We start from the raw sequence: 20,173 nt of genomic DNA on the forward strand, positions 1-20,173 counted from the left end.
GTATATTCCAGATATTTTATATTGTAAAAAATTGTAATTGAAAACAAAGATGTGCTCAAAACTATATATGCGTATTGGGCAATGACAACATTGTTCAAATGTAAAAAAAACAAAGATGGCTGATTTCTGCGTTTTTACCACGTTTTTCACTGTGCACACATTTTGCCGATGAGGAAGGAAAAGGAAGGAAGGCAGTAGCGTTTTTCACTGGCTGTGTTATAAGTGTTGCCAGGTGCAATCTGTTATTTCCATTGGAAAAATTGACATTTTTTAGCATAACATCACTCAGAACGTTTTGTCATTTAATCGTGAATTGTTTTATTTACAGGGAATTAAAAAATTCATCTCGGCCAAAAAATGGAACTAACTCGTGAACATTTTCGTGCGATCATTTTTCACAACTTTCGACGAGGATTATCACGACAAGAGTGCATCGATGAACTAAAATCATTGTATGGCTATGAAGCACCATCCTATAGCACTGTGAAAAACTGGTACAACGAATTCAATCGTGGCCGACGCTCGCTCAAAGACGAATTCCGTGAAGGTCGTCCAAAAACAGCCGTTGTGCCAGAAAACTTCGATGCCGTACGTGAAATGATAATCCAAGACCGTCATGTAACAAACCTTCAGATAGAGGCATGCCTATGCATTTCTCGCACCAGCATACATTCGATATTACATGAACACCTGACCGTAAAAAAGGTTTGTTCTCGTTGCATCCCGCACAATTTGACAATCGCTCAAAAAAAGGCTCGTGTGGATTGGTGTAAAGAAATGCTGAAAAAATACGATCGCGGTGCTTCAAAAGACGTTTATAAGATCATCACAGGTGACGAATCATGGATCTATGCGTATGAGCCCGAAACAAAACAGCAATCGACAAAAAAAAAATAAAAACAAAAAAAAAACCATTTTCGTTGATAAATATGCCTATTTACATTATTAGGCCAGAAATATATATAGCAACCTACGTATGCTTTTTATTTTTCTTACAAAATATAGTAAGATAACAAATATTGTTTTATTTAACATCAACAATTTTCTTATTTTACAGTTTATTATTATTAATGAAAATAATAATACAATTAAACCTTAACAATAAAAAAAGTATCAGCATTAGAGATTTTACAATTTATTTAACGACAATTCACAAAACAATCAAAAACATTAAAAAGGGTTTTAATCAATACTTTCTTCTAAAAAGTTTGTTTTAATCAATCTTTTTTTGTTTTACGATTTCTCAGTATAAGTTCTCATGCTTTAACTTTTCTAACAAGCACTGTACTTACAGTTTTAAGGCTGTAGAGAAGTTCATTGTATCCTGGAGTTGCGTCCTTTTATAATTTTTATTTTCGACGTGATAAGCTGAGTTTATTTAGCTGTGTCCTTCTGCCTGTATATACACGAACTCCCCCAGTTTTTGAGATAACGATCTCAAGTCTTGTACACCTCCATTTCCCCCTAAGTTGTTTATTTGTAAAATTATCTTCACGAAATTTGGCATAGTTTATTGCCCGCCCATGGCAACGCTACAATCTCTGAAGATATTGTTCAAATCGGATCATAACAAATACTTGGTAATCAAAATGACCTATAAAAATAAGATAGAGAAATACACCCGTTTTTTTGGTTAATATAAAGTTTTGCCAACCCTTGAAAGCATTTAGCCTTCTTTAAACCTTACACATTGCGAGAGTCAAAAATGTTTGGTTACATCCAACTTGTTTTGCGTGCTTTCTTCTTGAACCTTAGTTTTGTCTCTCATAGTCATTAGTGGTGGGCAGTAACATTATTGCCATAGCTCTAAACGGAAAACAGACTACAGTCGAAATGAGACAAATGCGGAAAACTGCGGAGAATTTTCTGAATGTATTGGAAAAAGTAAACCTGCTGTGCACGATTATTAAGCGATTAAATTATGACTTGAGGCTGGAAAACAGGAGTCCCAACGCCAGGGCACTATATTATATGTACATATATAAAGGACGAAGCCAGGTCTATGCTTAAATGTTTTGAACAAATTTTTTTCTCTAACAATTGTTTGTCTAATAGTCATTTATACCACCTAAAACTAATCGAGATATATACAGAGTTATATATGGAAGTACACAAAATAGCCAGGATGGCGAGACGAATTGATTTTCAAATACATATGTAAGTTACTACAAGTATAACAAACTCACAAATGACGCTCGAAATGTGAATTTGGCACGGGCGAAATCAAAAGGACATAATGTAATTAACTCCTTCAATCATGAAAAGTACATGAATTACAGACCGACTTCAACCATTTATGTTCGCTTCATATACTTATGGAAATTTAATATGTTCTTTGGGTCATAAATGATCCACATAATAAAAGAATTTAGATCCTACAAGTTGTTAATTACGTTTTAATTGTTAGTTACACCCGAGCAAGGCTTTTCTTTCCTAAAATTGAAAAAGACAATTAGGAATTCATAACATATTCATATATGTATGTATGTATGTACGGATGTTTATATACATAATGTGTATATTAGGGTGGGCCAAAAAAAATTACTACACAATAATTTATTTAAAATTATTAAGATCTCACATTTTACCAGACATTTGTTCGTCATATCTGACTATATTTGCTGTGAATAAGAAAAAATTAGTGCTCTGTATAAGTAACACAGCCTTTCTAATAAAGCTCTCTAAAGGTCACAAATGAAATGTTAAATCAAATAGCAAAGTTAACTTGAGTTGCACCAAAATTGCACACATGCAAAAGGTACCTTAGAAGAACTTGAATGTGATGATTCAGTTTTTATGGTAGCTATATGCTAGAAGGCTCCGATTTCAACAATTTTTCCGAAGATTGCATTATTGCCTTAGATAATGATCCAAGCCAAATTTCAAATATCAAATGTAAGTGTTTTCGATGCAAACACTTGAAGGACAGGTTCCAATTTTCAGATCGATATCTCAAAATTTGAGGGACTATATCGTATATAACGGACAGACAGATCGTATATGTACAACTATGATGTTTTATATATATTTAGAGTATATATTTTATAGGGTCTCCGACGCTTGCTTCTGTGTGTTACAAACAATGTGACTAGCTTAATATACATATGTGACCTGGTCTACGGAAAGCGGGCTTAGGTGTCAAAAAAAGGAGAACAATTAATGAGATAACGAGAAACTGACGATTATTTTTAACAGCTTTTCCCAGAAAACTAGTTTTCGCACGTTAGCTCCCTTTTCGTAGACCAGGTCACATATGCTGTTCAGGAAATAAAAACTGCAAAATATATAAATTAGAGAAAGGTGAGGACAAAGTTATTGTTCACCTTTCTAAAAAGATGACAGGAAAAGTTGTGGAAAGAATAACGATATGGCTATAAAGTACGATGTTTCGCGATTGTAGCATCATTTGAATTTGGCATAGTACAAGATTGAAAAGAATGAAGAAGTCAAAAGGGTGAGAGGGTAATAAAGCAGTTTTGGAATTTGGATTTAGTGGAAAAAATTTTAAGGCAAGCATGAGTGGCTTGATAAATGGAAGCAAAGGCACTGAACTAAACGGTAAACTAATAAAATGTTTAACTACTGTGAAAATGAAATTGATGCTTCGTTTCAGACATAGCGTAAGCTATAAAAAGTTATGTGGTGAAAGCAATGACGTTCGTAACGAGGACTTCATGCGAAACGGAATTCTCAGATGCTTACCAGACAAAACTTTGACATTTAATAACTAGAAATATAATGACGGCAAACATAGTAAGCAGCAAGTTATATTATTGTTGGAAACAAACATGCATGGTTCCGAAAAACTTAAAAATTCTTCGGATTGACAGAAGACAGAATCCCCGTTGCTTTCACTGGCATGATAGACCATCTTTATTTTTTATTTTTTTGAAGAATGGAATCTTTAAATTAGATAAATTGTGACTCGAGTTAGACAGCGCCGGAGATTGGAGCAAATGTTGAATAAAAATCAGTATTAACCAAACAATGTTTTTTCTATAATTATAACTGTTTATATTAGAATAAAATTCCCTCTCCAAGTACACCGCTCCACCCGGAAAGATAATGGCACATCTTAATATAATACGCCTCATTACACTACAAGTACACCACACACATACATACATCATCACAGGACAACATAACAGACAGTTTCGATAAGAAAACGATATTTTGCCCAACTGTTCTACACTGCGTCATGTCAGCATTCGATTCGGCAGCAGCGATTCTGAGTGAATTAATTATTACAACAAGTAAAAATGCGTCAAAAGATATATTTGTGATCTGCACCGAGTTGTGCGCTCTTTATTAATACTCTTTAAGGGGGTACTCTCATGTGAACGCATACATTTTACCACTTTTTAGGAAAATTTTTTTATGCGACAACAAAATTCAATCATTTTAATTTTTTAATATATTTTTATTTGTATTTTGAAATGTACAAAAAAAAATTTTTTTGTCGATTTTTACATTTTTAATATATATTTTTTTTAAATCAAAGTAGTCCCCAACAAAAAAAGTAGTTCACTGGTCATGGTGATAGCGGCTGTTCATGTTGTCTGAAATAAAAAAATCGAATGGATTATTATTCAGTAGTTCTGCGGCTATCGTCCCTACCAAATATAATCAATTAAAAAAAAATGTCGGACTTCAAAAAAAAGCCATGACCGTTTCAGAAAATGATGATTCGAGAAAAATGCGTTTACAAACGTAGCAGCTGCAGACTTGTCATGGCGCCTGGTAGACAGTCTCTTACGATACGTCGGCGACTATGAGCTGTAACTTATCAAATACTATGAATTTCGGTCTGAATTTTTCACAGCATGTTTTCAGGTTTTTTTACTGTCAAAATATAACTGTCAAAATATAAAAACAAAATCGATTTTTCGAAGTGATTCCATGAGAATACCCCCTTAAGACTAAAGACCTAACTATAATATGCATACGCTGCCGTATGTTACTATCAAAAAATTAAAAAGCCTGACAAATGAGTGAACGGAGAGTAGATTTTTGAATGACCATAATAGTATACTATAATGACATGCAGAAGAGAAAATGGTCAAAAACAATTTGTGTTTTTATTTTATATTTCGTTTGGGTTTTGCAATACAGAAATGAATAGAAAATTAAAATATTTAAAAACAATTAAAATGCTTTCCTTTGTTTTAAACGGAATATGCATATTAACAAAAATTAGTGAAATTAAAAAAAAACAGAGTTCGGTCATGTACAGTGAGGAAATAAACAGAAAGAAGAAGTAGGATGGTGATTCCTAGAAATGAGGAGGATTGACCACATCGATTTTTTTATATACATATACGCGATTGAAATAAAAGGCATCTTGTTTGTCGTACAAACATTTCTTTTTTTCAATATTTTCGATTAAATATTATAAAAAACATTTTTCGTCCTCCATCTTCAAATTCAAAATGATGTATCTGTTGACAAAAAGCGAAAACAGCTGATTCCGTACGGAACATGCGACCAGTTTCGCATTTTCCTTAAGCAAATGACGTTTGAAAAAACTTAACGAAACTTGATGTAAAGTACATTATAGTTGCAAAATACAATTATGTATGTGTATTCGGACAGTTGCTTACGCTGGCTTAAGGAGTCCCTGTGGTCTAGAACCCTCAAATTAAGGGTGTGTTCTGGATTTTTTTAAGGTTTAAAAAAAGAGCAATAAATTAAAAGTTTTTACAGTTTATTTATACACTTATGAAAAGTACAAAAATATTTTTTTGTTAAATAAAAAAAATGTTTAACAATATTAAAAATGGCGTCCAAAAAAGCTATCTTAAAAGATGACTCCAGTTGTCGTTGTTGATTTGACTCTTCTGAACATCTGAAACATAAAAACCAAATAAATTATTAATCAGTAGGAGTGCAGCTATCGCTGGGACTACAACCAAAAAAAAATTGAAAATTAAAAAAATTTCGCGCTTTTGAAGTTCAGATTCTGAAAACATCTATTTTTGACCAGTTTGAGATCGAAAAAAATCGAAGTTCTTAAAATTAAAACGACTGTAGAAGCTAAAATAATGTGAATATCCTTCCAAAAATTTTACAGTATATTCTTAAAGGAAAAAAATCGATTTTGAAAATGCTAGACCACCGGGACCCCTTAAGTTTGCTTATACGCATTATAGTTAGGCCTTAACTTATCAAATGGTTCTTACTTCTATTTATACTAACTAGTATGTTTACTTATTACTAGTTTATAGTTTGTTTAGACATAATATATTGTTTGTTTAGGTTTGTTTACATAAATCTTAGTGCTACTTATACTATTGAGATGCCGGTTGTTTACTAGTAGATAACTATTTGGTTTGTTATTGTTTGTTGTAGTGATAGTGCATTTCTTTTGTTTTTTTGATGTATTTTCTTTAATGTTGTTTTATACATTATGTTATAAGGAATACGTTCCTTAACTCGCGCTAGAATAATCTCTGACGAGCTAAACTTGATTCGATAGGACGGCCATCCTGCGCGGCAAGTGTTTTTCGCCCTCAATTCTTTTGACATCGTCCCAGTATAGATTTCTCGGTATATTTAACATTAATCAATTTCATTTTTGTAAACCTAATAAAAAAACTAAGTCAAGAAAATTACTTTAAAAACAATAAAATCGGCCGCTTTTGTCCAAGCACAGAAAAGCTAATTTGTGTTTTACTCATTGAATGTAATCAATTAAAAGCTATAATTATAATTAGATAATATAATTTAGTTTACTTATGCTTACTAAATACATAAAAAAAGCAAATCAAATCGAAAAAAATCCCGAACGAACGAAAAAGACCGAAAAAAATTTAAGAAAGTATAGTGGTAAGGTTTGCATGGCCACATATATATACAAACATGTACAAGTATACTAGTATTAGTAAAACATAGTAAAACTTTTCGACTTAACCCTTGCCCTCAATACACTGTGCTAAGATTTTTTCCAATCTTCGAAACAATTGTTAAAGTCAATTTCCAGAAAAGCCTTAAATACGCGTAGAGATTCACGTTTAATGTCTTCAGTTGTTTGAAAACCCTCGGAGTGTTCGTTTGAATTTGCTGAATAGCCAGAAGTCTCACGGAGCTACATACATACATACATATATCATGCGAATACGGTGGTTGCGGCACGATATTAGTTGAAAATTTGGAGAAAAACTCACGAAGAATCGATATTCGGCGGATCGATCGTCTGTTTCCGGGTCGTAAGCATCGATACAAGACTCATCGCCAGTAATCCTGGTAGTCGGTTAGCATTGTGTGATTTTGAAACCAATCGTTCGTTCACTTTTCTTAGGGCCAAATGTTCTTTCAAAATGGTTTTCACTGATATTCCAACGATACCAGTAAGATCTCAGACTGTTAATCGTCGATTCTCAAGCTCTAATTCCTTTATTCAATGCGTTCTCGAACCTCCTTGAACAATTTGTACCAATCAAACACACTTGCTTGCGACAAACAATTATCACCGAAGTCTTTTTCAAAAATTCTGAATACTTCGGCAACAGAAATTTGATTCCGCTCCCGAAATTTAAAGAAACTTCTTTGTTGAATAATTTCACTCATTGTAATAATCACCGAATGCACTTTATGAACTTCAGAAAGACAAACGCATACTAAACACTATTTTTTTTTTTTTTTTTTTTTTTTTTTTTTTTTTGCGGGCGAGGGGGTGGAAAATGCCTTCCGCATCGTCGGTGCTGTCGTCACAGCAGCGGTATGTGCCACTTGCAGGTCACTAAAAACCCCCCCTCTAAGGAACCGTCGCCCACCCTGGGACCGCGTTTGCATTACTTCAGGGTGGCGTTCCATTTTTCTCATTGAGAGATTTACATCTGCGCACCTGCGTCCAGTTCCCGTATGATGCCCCAGTTTTCTTCACTTTCCAACATAACGCTGACTAAATTGTCCGCGTTTATTGGGCCAACCAGGTCCTCTACAGCGGTGCGTTCTCCTTGCCAGCGCGCACATTCGAAGAATGTATGTTCAGCGTCGTCTTCTGTCGCATCGTTATATAGGCATGACGGCTCTTCGACTTTTCCCATTCTGTGAAGGTACTTTTTGAAGTACCCGTGACCGGATAACAGCTGGGTTGTGTAAAAATCTACCTCTCCGAATTTTCGGCCTGTCCATGAGTCTAGATCTTTTATTAGCCTGGCCGTCCATCTGCCGCGACTTTCGGTGTCCCATCTTTGTTGCCATGTTATTAATGTTTCTTTCTTTATTTGCTCTATTGCGCTTTTGTTGCTATCGGATGACTGCTTTAGCTCCCACAGCTTTTTCCTTTCGTGTGCTAGAAGGTCAATTGGGGCATTTCCGCTTATAACTAATATTGCCTCGCCGGACACTGTTCGGTAGGCTGATGCAACTCTGAGGGCTGCTGTGCGGTGCACTCTGGCCGCTACCTTACGCCGGTTTTTCTTTTTAAGTACATCTGCCCATATCTCTGCTCCGTATAATAAAACGCTGATTGTTGTCGACATTAGGAGCTTTCTTTTTTCTTGACTGGGGCCTCCTATGTTGGCCATTAGTCGGCTCAGTTGCGAGGTGATCTTCGCTGCCTTTCCTGCGGCGTGCTGGATTTGTACCCAGAAGGTTAGTCTGGGGTCCAGTCTTACGCCTAGGTAGTTAACTGCTTTTTTTGTCCTAAGAATATCCGTAGTCGTATGCATGGTTACTTCGAGAGGTATGTGCTTATTTGTTAGCAGCAGTAGCTCTGTTTTTTCCGTAGCGAGCTGGAGGCTGTGTGAGTCGAGCCATGCTTGGGTCCGTATCATGACCTGGTTCAGCTTTCTTCGCGCTTCTTCTGTGTCCCTTGCTGTGATTACTGCTGCAATGTCGTCGGCGTAGCCTATTAAATACGATTCATCTGGCATTTCTAGTTTTAATATAGCGTCATAGCTAATGTTCCATAAGTCTGGTCCGAGGATGGATCCTTGTGCTGCTCCTGACGTGACCGCTATCTGTCGTGATCCCTCTTTAGTTTCGTATAGCAGTTTCCTGTTGCTAAGGTAGCTCCGCACCACGGCCCTGAGGTAGTCGGGTACCTTAAAGCTTTTCTCGAGAGCGTCGATCATATCTACCCATCTAGCGCTGTTGAAGGCGTTTCGGACATCTAGAGTCGCCAGCAACACTATTCTTTTGTATTTATGCCATCTACGTTGTGCGACTTCTACGCTTTCGATGACGCATTTTATTGCTCCTATGGTTGATCTGCCGGGTCTAAAGCCATATTGTCTAGGGGACAGTCCTCCAGCTTCGTTGATAGCCGCTTCAAGTCTGGGTTTAAGCAGGGTTTCGTATAGCTTTCCCGCTGTGTCAAGCATACATAGAGGGCGGTATGCTGATGGCGAATTGGGGTCTCCTTTTCCCTTACTGATTAGTACCAGCCGTTGCTTTTTCCAGGGTTCAGGGAATATTCCGGCTTCAAGGCAGGCGTTGTACATGTTCAGTAGTACTCCTGGGCGCTCTGCAGCGATTATTTTGAGAATTTCTGATGGGATCCCGTCCGGTCCGGGGGATTTGTTGGCCTTGAGCTTTGCAGTGGCTAGTTGCAGCTCCTCAAGGGTAAACCGGGGGATTTGCGTCGATCTTAGGATGTGTTCTGGGTCCCTAGCCCTTGTTTCGTGTGTGGGGAAATGGGTACTAAACACTATTGATTATTTTCAGGTAATATTTGACAAAGATGGCTCTGACGTCCTACCATTCTAAAAAAAATACTTCGACGAATGGGTTTTCGCGCGAAATTTAAATTAGAAAAATCTACTATATTTTGACCACTGTAGTACATTGTTGTGTAACATGAAAATAATGTGAAATCCATTATGTCACTAATTACATTTTAATTATGAAAGCCCATGTTGTGAAAAAAATAGCAATACACAATTCAACTAAGGCAATTTTAAACGCCAATGACTTCATCGTAAAAAAACTAGCTTCTTTTTATGGTCTGTTCCTACTTTTAGAGATAGAAAAGAATAAAATAAGCTTTAAATGTAATTCCAATTTATTTTTAATTTATCATAAACAAGTAAAGTAAAGCTTAGGGGGATACGTTTCATGTCATCTGAAAACCGTGCAAGATTAAATAAAGAACAATAGTATTTACTTCGAAAAACCGTGTAAAAAATGTTGAAAACTTTAAAAATTCAGATATGCATAGAAATTATATGTTCATGTGGCATTTTATCGAGCATTAAAACTTAAAATACATAATTCATACAGGTGAAATATTGGTATGTTAAGCAAAAAACAAAAGAAATCTGTTAATCCAAAATTAAGAACAGAAAAATTAGAATAAAAATAAGAAAGAAATATTTACATAGCTGCATAATTATTCGTCGCTACTTAATAACAAGCGCAATTGTTTGCGACGAACTACGTATCATCGCTGGAGATATCCATTTCAGCAATGTAAATATCATGCGAACAAAATGTGTAGGTAAGAGTTATCGAATAAGGGGTTTTCCCAGTTACTACTATGTATGTATGTTTTCAATTCAGCTAAGTGTGGTAAAAACAAACATAATTACAAGACAGTGATTTAAGGGGTATTATACTCTAGAAGCATGAACTTTAGGTAATTTTTAACCCTTCTGCACAAATTGAGATTGTACCCCTCATAAACAATTTGTGGGTCAATATGACCCAATAGCAAAAACACGTCAGTATGGTAAAATTATAATGGCAAACTCATTTTTTTTATTATTCAAACATAAAATTAACAAATTGTTTTCAATAGGAGTCAGTAAAAAATACGTCAATTCTGACAATTTATTCACATAACTGCCTTTACTCTATGTTGTATGCATATAAATTTCAAGCATTTGGAGTTTTTAGTATGTGGACAATAAAAACACCTTTGTCTCTTACCCAAGAAGTATAAAGGAGAATCTTGAGGCTGCACGACCGTGGATAAACTGGGAGTGTCTGCTGCGACTGCTTCCTGGATGTTTTCCACAACTCTTTTTGCAGAAGGACCATAGGGCACTCGCTTTCGGCGTGCAATTTGCTGGGTTACCAAAGATGTGGCCAAGTCTACTAAAAATAATCGCCGCTTAAAGTTTTTAGTTCTGTTCCATTCGGGATTAAGTTCGGTCCATATAACATATGCGTTATATCCCGAAACATCGACCATATTGGAAAAGAGTGCAACTGGCCATCGTTTCGTTTGGCGTTTACATGTGTACGTTGCTACTAATTGGTCCAGCGCATCAACACCTGCTTTAGTCGCATTATAGTGATGTATTATTTCTGGTTTCTTTTTCTGATCATCCCTAGTCTCTGCCGAATGATGAAGAGTACTCATTACAACAACGAATTTGTATTTCACATTTGTTTCAGTTCTAGTGAAATGAATAAATCGAAAGCACCTTTTATGCTAGCAACCAAGGAACGTGCGTGTTGTGAAGGGCCTGGTTTATTTGAAAGAATGCATTCTTGTCGCGTTCTGCTGCATTCAATTTGTAGATATATCAGACTCATTTATTTCAGATTCATCACATTGGAAATCTTGATCTTCATCAGACGCTTCATGAAGTGACTCGTCATCATCATTGACAATTTCTTCAATTCTTTCACGTGATAGAATCTATAAAAATATGAATACATACCTACATATAATAAAAGAAACGCAATGTTATAGAAAATTTAAATTATTACCTGGTTTCTTCGCTGCATTTTAATTGCGCAGATTTTTACATTCGCATATCACTGAGCAAAAAAATTGTCTACCCGAGCGTCTTCACAGTTGAAATAAATCACACAACTGACAACATTTTTATAAGCTTGGACGTATGTTTGCTGTATGTAGTAGAATACAGTTATCCCAGAGCAAAACAAAATTCACCAACATACATATGTACATACATAGCATCAAAAAAATTCTGAAAATAAAGTTCAATACCGTTATCACTAGGCACCGCAAAATTCACAAATGAGCACTAGCGCGCTTTTTCTGTTTAGTCACATTTGAGCATAAATTTTCTTGGTGGTCAAAATGACCCACAAATTGTACACGCGTACGAAAAGTTTTTAAAAAATTATGTTAAAAAGCTGGCTCGTCCTGGAAAAAAAATGTGTACGTACAACTCATCATAAGACTCAAACTGAGGATATCAAAATGGTTTTATAAGAAATTAGCCATCCTAGGGCATGGTAATACGCGTTTGTTTCTTAAATTTGGGTCATTTTGACCCAATTTGTGCAGAAAGGTTAAAGTGTCGTAAAAAAAGGCAATTAATATTTTTACTATCCATTTTTTTATTGTGTTTTTATTGATATCTTAAGAATACAGAAAACAAAAAAATATTAAAAACTAAAATAATTAGAGGGGGGGAATGACATTGGTGACATTGATCCTGACTCTCCTGGTGGTCTGAAAAAAAAATCAAAAGAAATTCTTAATCAGTAAGGATGCTGTTATAGTCCCTATTTCAGGGAACACGAAAAATTTTTTTTTTCAAAAATGGCGACTGCCTGAAAATAAAAATCATTTTTTACGCTTTTTTTTGAAATTCCTGAATTTTTTAAAATATTAAAACAAAAATTTTGACACGATGCTGGTAGGAACGATAAAGGATTATATAAAAAGGTTCATACAAAATTTCAAGTAAATCGGTTGTATAGAACTTGAGATAATGCCGGTACCGTGTGGAAAAATGTAGTTTCGAGAAAAACGCGTTTAAAAAATTCGATACGGCCGAACCGAGCTAGGTACTGCGTGACCAAAGTAACTTTAGCTCTTAAAACAATTTTAATTTTTAAAAATCATTTGGAGGATATGTTCTTAAGGGTCTATACTTTAAATATATGAAAAAAATCTAATTTTTCAAAATTCTAGAGTAGAATACCCCCTTAAAAACCGTAGTAGATTAAACATTTTTTACAAAAAAAAAAAAAAATTTTCTCAACCGTGTAACTTCAAATCCGTGTAAAAAAAGAGTTGGGTGTACATATATTGTATATGGGAGTTTGGGTAGTATTGACCCGATTTTATCTATTTTTGCCAATACCACATACTATAATACTCGTATTAACAAGCCATATACTAAAAAATCAATCATATAGAGTAGTTAGAAAATCCTGATATTAGTTATTTAAGGGCTAGGTCAAGTTTTCACTTAAATTTATCTATTTTAAGCACAAAGATATACTGCAATAAGTAAAACACGTTCTGTAATTTTCATTGAGATAACTCACAAGTTGGCCCATATATGCGGTACAAAGTCACCCGGAAGATCGAAAATATTTATATTAGGTATATGGGAGCCCGATCCAACCCATTTTTGACATAGAAACATACCACTGTCAGAGAAGGATTATCCCTGAATTTCAATTACATATCTCACACATTGACCGATATTTTCGGTCAAAAGTCAACTTGAACAGCTTGAACAGTTTTGTTTGGATTTGGACAATTTTTGGTCATAAGGTGGCATATTTTAAGGAAATTATTAGTGCAAAGTTTTATCGCATTATATTAATTGCTTCCTGATTTGTGTACTGGAAAGTGAAATAATCAAATGAGTAGACGTGGTTGTAGTCCGATTTCCGGACAAAGGAATATGAAAATAATGCGACGTACTAAATTTTGTCGAAATCATTCAATCGGGTTCCGAGATATGGGATTTCACCAAAAAGTGGGCGGTGCCACGCCCATAGTCCAATTTTTTGTATTTGCTTATTGTTTTATTGCGCTTTTAGTAGCCTTTGACAATACCGTTATATGGGGAGCGAGCGGCGTTATCTTCCGATTTCATCCATTTTCACACTCTTGGTAGCATCTCTTGCAATATTTGTGCCGAGAGAAATTGGTTACTAAACGTTTAGGGGTTTAGAAGTTTAGAGGGCGGGGCCACACCCACTTTGTCAACATTTTTTGCCACAGGTGCGGCTTTCTGCTGCGATCCTCTGTGCCAAATTACAGTTCAATATCTTAATTTAGTGCTTAGTTATGGCCTTTATAAGTGTTGGGTTAATGGCGTTTTGTGAGCGTGGCAGACGTCCGATTACGCCCATCTAGGAACTCGTAATTTTTTTATACCTAATATCAAGTTTCATCAATTGAAGTATCTATTTTTACTCAAGAAACTTTTATACTTTGTAGCAACAGGTTGCAAGACAGTGGCGTAGCTAAGCGGGGGCGAAGGGGGCCATCGCCCCGGGCGCAACGTCTTGGGGGCGGCAAAACGATCTTCGCTGTTTTTTAATATTCAGAAAAATACTTCAACAAATTTTTTTTACAAAATTTATTATAAAAGATAAAGAGTTGTACACTCACAATGTAATAATCTGAATAACAATGAAAAATATTACTTTTTACTCGAATACTCTTCAGTCTTTGAATTTGTCTCTTATCTTTTGGCTTATATCTTTCTTCAAAATAGTGATAGAAAAGTGTACAAGATATAGGGCCAAATTGGGTTTTTTCTATGGCTTTTAATAACATGTCTTGTAAATTTACTATCAATTTCCTCAAAAACCGTATTGTGATAATTTTGGAACTTCAGAATTTGCGTGGCTTCTAGTTCCTAAATTTTATATACTTAATATCGAAGATATTTTGTAAAAATTCACTTTTGTTCGAACCACCTCATGAAACTTGTTGGTAGGTAGATAAAGAGGGGCGGCAGAACATCCTTGGCCCCGGGCGCCCGAAGTTGTAGCTACGCCACTGTTGCAAGAGTTTACAAATAGATAACCTATTGCCTAATATTCGATCTGATCGACATGTAAAACTGTCGTACCTTTAGCAGTTTCCAGCATTACCTTTATATTGCAACTGTTAATTTCCCAACAAATCTTAAATAATGCATGAGTGGCAGACAATGTCATTAGCCAAACAATATTACCCTACACAATTCCTCTGTATAAAAGCCGATTACAGTTCGCATATTAAAATAGTTTGCTTTAGAATTATGGAGAACGCCAAAGGGATTGTATATTCATTTTATAACATACAACTTTTATTTTTCAAGTTGTTAGGACTCTTCGGATTGCCCGCACACTACCCATCATTTTTGCATTATTTGTATAAACTGTACTTTTGGTATGTGGCGATCTTTGGGATGTTACTTTTCGATATCAGCATGTGGATTAAAATAATCGGCAACATATCGAATCTGAACGAGATTATAAAAGTGTTTTATCTTTGTTCAATGGCTATTGCGGTAATGGCTAAATTTGTGCGCATTCGCCTAAAAAACAGTTCATATGTAGCATTATTCGAACGAATCCACAACGAAGATCTGTTGCCGGTCAATGTATCTGAACTAGAGAAGTTCACTCAATCTTCACATTTGAGCTGTAGAGTACGCAACAGTTACATGTATCTTTCGTTAACATCACTATCGTTGATTTTTGCTACCCAGCTTATATCGGAGCCTGGCGAACTACCTCTATCTATTTACATACCCATAAGTGTGGAGAACTTTTGGTGCTATTTAATAGCATATTTGTTTCAGTTTATTGGTTTATCACTATGTTGTTTGCTTAATATATCTTTCGATTCTTTAAGTGCATCATTCTTCATATATTTGAAAGGTCAGTTAGATATTTTAGCAAATCGGTTAGAAAATATCGGCAAGGATCTGTATGTAGATGATAATATAATAAACCTACAATTGAGAGATTGCATCCAACATTATGTAAAGCTACGGAAAATTGCAGAAATCATGGAAGATCTTCTAAGCATTCCAATGACTGTACAAATGATCAGTTCGGTACTCGTACTTGTAGCTAATTTTTACGCAATGACTTTTGTAGGTGCTTTCAATTTTACCTTTAATCATTTGTAAATAGTTCTCTCTTCTTTTAGCTAACCGACCCCAGTGATTATGGTACTTTTATGAAATTTCTAGTATATCAACTTTGTATGTTGTCCCAAATTTTTATGCTGTGTTATTTTGCCAATGAGGTGTCGCTCAGAAGTGCAGAGCTATCATACTCTTTATACTCATCCGAATGGACTCGTTGCAGTAAAATAAATCGACGATTGATGTTATTGATGATGGCCCAGTTGGATGTACCAATTCGAATAAAAACAATAAATCGTTGCTATTCCTTCAATTTGCCAGCGTTTACGTCGGTAAGTACCCGAAATTAAATATAAAAGCAACAAAATACAAAAAGTTTTCCAAAACTAAAAATAACTATACCTCTTCGTTAGTGCATTAGCTTTTAAAGATACTTTGTTTAAGGTCAAAAATAAGGTTTAAAAATAATCCTTCGAGTTTGTTACAGCTAAGAAAGAAATTTTCATGAAATCTGTGCATCATTTGATTTCAAACACTTCAGATCCGATATCACTTTATGTACTATAAATACGATGCAATAAAATAATAATAATACAACTATAACATTGCAAACTTACGAAGAATCCTTAGTAAAGATTGACCATTAAAAATAGTTACTAATACTCAATACAAAGGTTGTCATTACTTATCGATTGGAGTATGCATATTTCAACCAATTAATTGAATTCCTAGTAAATTGTATTAGACTTAAAGTCATATAGATTTATTTATAATTTAATTATAAATGCAGAGTAAAAGCAGTCAATGAACAAATAATAATATTAATTTTATTATTTATTAATACATATTTAGATAGATTTAATATCTTAGAATATTAGGCCCGTGAAAAAAATTTTAAATAATTGCGCTTTATTTAAAATTTTTCGCATTATAATGATGACCTTAAATGATGATAAGCCCGCTTATAATAAGACTACGATGAGTTTTTTTCAGATTTGCCTGCCTTCATTTATTTCAGATAATCAACTCTTCATACAGCTACTATGCCCTGCTGAAGAAAATGAAGGACTAAATAGAATGTAATAAATTTGAATACTATACATATTATGTATAAATATAATAAAAAATAAAAATTTTATAAACTAAGGGGTAAGATTCATTCATCTAAGCTTATACTATTTTTACAGTCTGAAAAGTCTGACCCAATTCAACGCATTTTTGACACACATTCATACCATTGTCAAGGACAGATTATCCCTGAACTCCATCTATGTATCTCACACATTGACCGATATTCTCTGTCAAATGTAAACCATAGGTACTGGGGTCCAAATATTCAGTACCTAAGGACTTGATCAGTTTTTGTTGGCTTTGAATAATATTTTAGCCTTAAGGTGGTATATTCCAATCGTATTATTCGTGCAAAACTGTATTCCGTTATATTAATTGCTTCTTGATATGTGTACTTTGTGAATTTAAAATTGTGGTATTAGAGAAGTATTGGTTGAAAATGGTTAAGCAGGTCCAGAGACATGTGATTTTACCTACGGTGCTACACCCATCGTCCATTTTTACACCAGCTTGTATAAAGCCCTATCATACCATCTCGGAGGTAAAACAGAATGCCTCTGGCGTGTTTAATTATTGATTTATAACGCTTTTAGCAGTTTTCAACTGAACTCTTTTATGTGGAGAGGGCGGTGTTATCATCCGATTTCATCCGTTTTCACACTGTTGGTAATAGTTCTTGTAACAATTGCTGGAAACGAATTTGTAGCTTTACTGCTCTAGGAGATATGTACATTAAACCTATTAGAGGGGGGGCCACGCCCAACTCATTTCTTCATCCGGATCATATATTATACATATATACATACATACATATAAATAACCCTATATCCATCTCGATGCGGATGCAGTCATGTGTAGAAGTTCACGCATGTGAGGAAAGTTCTCTGATTGATTTAAGGACATGCACCTGGAATGTCCGGTCCCTTAATTGGGAAGGTGCCACTGCCCAGCTGGTTGATGTCCTCATTCGAGTGAAGGCTAACATCACCGCCGTCCAAGAAATGCGATGGACGGAACAAGGACTGAGACGAGTAGGTCCTTGTGGCGTTTACTACAGTGGCCATATAAAGGAGCGAAAGTTTGGTGTGGGATTCGTGGTGGGTGAGAGACTCCTTAACCGAGTATTGTCATTCTCCCCGGTGGATGAACGTCTAGCCACAATTCGCATCAAAGCGAAGTTTTTCAACATATCGCTGATTTTCGCCCACGGCCCGACGGAAGAGAAGGACGATGTGACCAAAGATGAACTCTATGAACGCTTGGACCGCACCTATAAGAGTTGCCCCCGCCACGATGGTAAAATCGTGCTAGGCGACTTTAACTTCGCCGAGGCCCGAAATATGGTTATCTGTAGTACTAGATTCCAGCATAGAAAAAATCATCAAGCTACCTGGCCGCTCTTTCCGGATCGAAAAGCCACCAACCAGAGCGATCATGTTGTGATAGACGGAAGAAACGTCTCCAGTGTTTTGGACGTGCGTACACTCCGAGGTCCTAACCAGGGATAATGGGATGCCCAACTTATTCCAGTGTGAGAGCGCCTCAAAATAAACGTTTTTTATAACATTTTCCATTATGGCCAGATCGAACAAAATAAGAATTTTTGGGCATTTTAAATTAAAACACCCAACTTTTATTACGATTGCAAATTATTATATATTGGACTTTTAATATATGACAAAACTACTTAAATCTTTTTTTTATGATTTCATGGTATATTAAAACAACTGACTTTTGATCTTTCAACACTTAATAAGGTGAATTAAGCCTGTTAGTTCTCAATGCATCAAACAGGGATTATTCCTGGCATCAAATTACAAAACGTTTTATGAAATATATGTATTTAAATTTCGCAGCAAATTTCGTTCAGCAAAAAACACACGTCAACAAACACAAGGAAGGTACTTATTCCAGTGTGAGAGCGCTTCAAAATTAGCGGTTTTTATAACATTTTCCATTATGGCCAGATTGAACAAAATAATAATTTGTGGGCATTTAAATTGAAACACCCAACATTTAGTACGCTTAAAAATTACTATATAGTGGTTATTTATTATATGGAGAAACTATTTAAATCTTTTTAAAGTATATTAGAACAACTGACTTTTGACCTTTCAATACCCAATAAAAGGATTTAAGCTTGTTAGCTCTCAATCATTAAATGTTTTTAATCATTTTCCATTGAAAATAATACTATGACGCTTCAAACTACAAAACGTTTCATTAAATACCTTTAAATTTCACAAATTTATTTAATTTTCATTGTTTTACATTTTTTATAAGTGGTCTTGAACGATGCAACAAATCCCCTCCGTTTACACATTTTTTTGGTAAGATTTCAATCTGGCCTTCGCTTTTCCAATTGATAAACGTCAAAACCTACTGAACTCGATTAGCTGTCAAAGTTCAGTAGGTTTTGACATTTCGCAATTGATCTCTCACTTCCAGTGAGAGAGGAGTTGGACATCTCTTTATCTCTGCACCCACTTTGCACACCACACCACCTCCAGAGATAAAGAGATCCTCAACTCTCCTGTCACTGGAAATGTGAGAACCGCTCACCTACCGAACTTTGACAGTTGACTGGATTGGATAGGTTTTAATGTTTTGCAATTGGAATGCCTGGAAGGGTCAGATTTAAATTATCCCAAAAATATATATGAACGGAGGAATTTTTTGCCACCGTTCAAGATCGCTAATAAATTTTTATAACAATGAAAATCAAAGAGAATGCGAAATTTAAATATATTTCATGAAACGTTTTGCATACTAGAATTATATTTCAATTACAAATGATTAAAAACATTTATTAATTGAGAACTAACAGGTTTTATTCACCTTATTAAGTATTGAAAGATCAAAAGTTAGTTGTTTTAATATACCATAAAATCATAAATAAAGGATTTAAGTAGTTTCGCCATATATTAAAAGTCCAATATATAATAATTTGCAATCGTAATAAATGTTGGGTGTTTTAATTTAAATGCCCAAAAATTCTTATTTTGTTCAATCTGGCCATAATGGAAAATGCTATAAAAAATGCTTATTTTGAGGCGCTTTCACACTGGAATAAGTTGGGTATCCCATTATCCCTGCCACCTCTGTGCTCATTTCCCTCTTTCCAACTTAGCAAATCTCTTTTCAACAATTGATTTCCCTGGTGCGGAGCTCAAATTCAACAGTATTTTCCTTAAAAAAGCAATGCTTTATTAACACACGAAATGCCTTTATGATCCAGTTTTTTTTTGTAAACTAACACAAGTTGCTTCACAAAAATGCTATATCTCATTAACTAATAGCTATAACCTAACTAATAGAAATCATATATGTACATATATAGATGGTAG

General features: G+C 35.0%; 1 protein-coding gene across 1 annotated transcript; it reads left to right on the plus strand.

The window, feature by feature from the left end:
• The first annotated feature begins 14,621 nt into the window (after positions 1-14,621).
• On the plus strand, positions 14,622-16,901 carry LOC126757245 (odorant receptor 46a). The gene is made up of 3 exons (XM_050471001.1): positions 14,622-15,761; positions 15,818-16,087; positions 16,774-16,901. Exons 1-3 carry the CDS (start codon positions 14,811-14,813, stop codon positions 16,825-16,827), a joined length of 1,275 nt encoding a protein of 424 aa, XP_050326958.1. The 5' UTR covers positions 14,622-14,810; the 3' UTR covers positions 16,828-16,901.
• The last annotated feature ends 3,272 nt before the right edge of the window (positions 16,902-20,173 follow it).

Source organism: Bactrocera neohumeralis, chromosome 4 (assembly GCF_024586455.1).
Source record: "Bactrocera neohumeralis isolate Rockhampton chromosome 4, APGP_CSIRO_Bneo_wtdbg2-racon-allhic-juicebox.fasta_v2, whole genome shotgun sequence".
NCBI lineage: Eukaryota > Metazoa > Arthropoda > Insecta > Diptera > Tephritidae > Bactrocera > Bactrocera neohumeralis.

What these genes read in the sequence shown, in the direction of transcription:
- LOC126757245 (XM_050471001.1), top strand. Translation starts at nt 14,811, where the DNA reads ATGCATGAGTGGCAGACAATGTCATTAGCCAAACAATATTACCCTACA. An exon ending in ATTTTTACGCAATGACTTTT is followed by an intron (nt 15,762 to 15,817) that starts GTAGGTGCTTTC and finishes CTCTTCTTTTAG; the next exon opens with CTAACCGACCCCAGTGATTA. An exon ending in ATTTGCCAGCGTTTACGTCG is followed by an intron (nt 16,088 to 16,773) that starts GTAAGTACCCGA and finishes CATTTATTTCAG; the next exon opens with ATAATCAACTCTTCATACAG.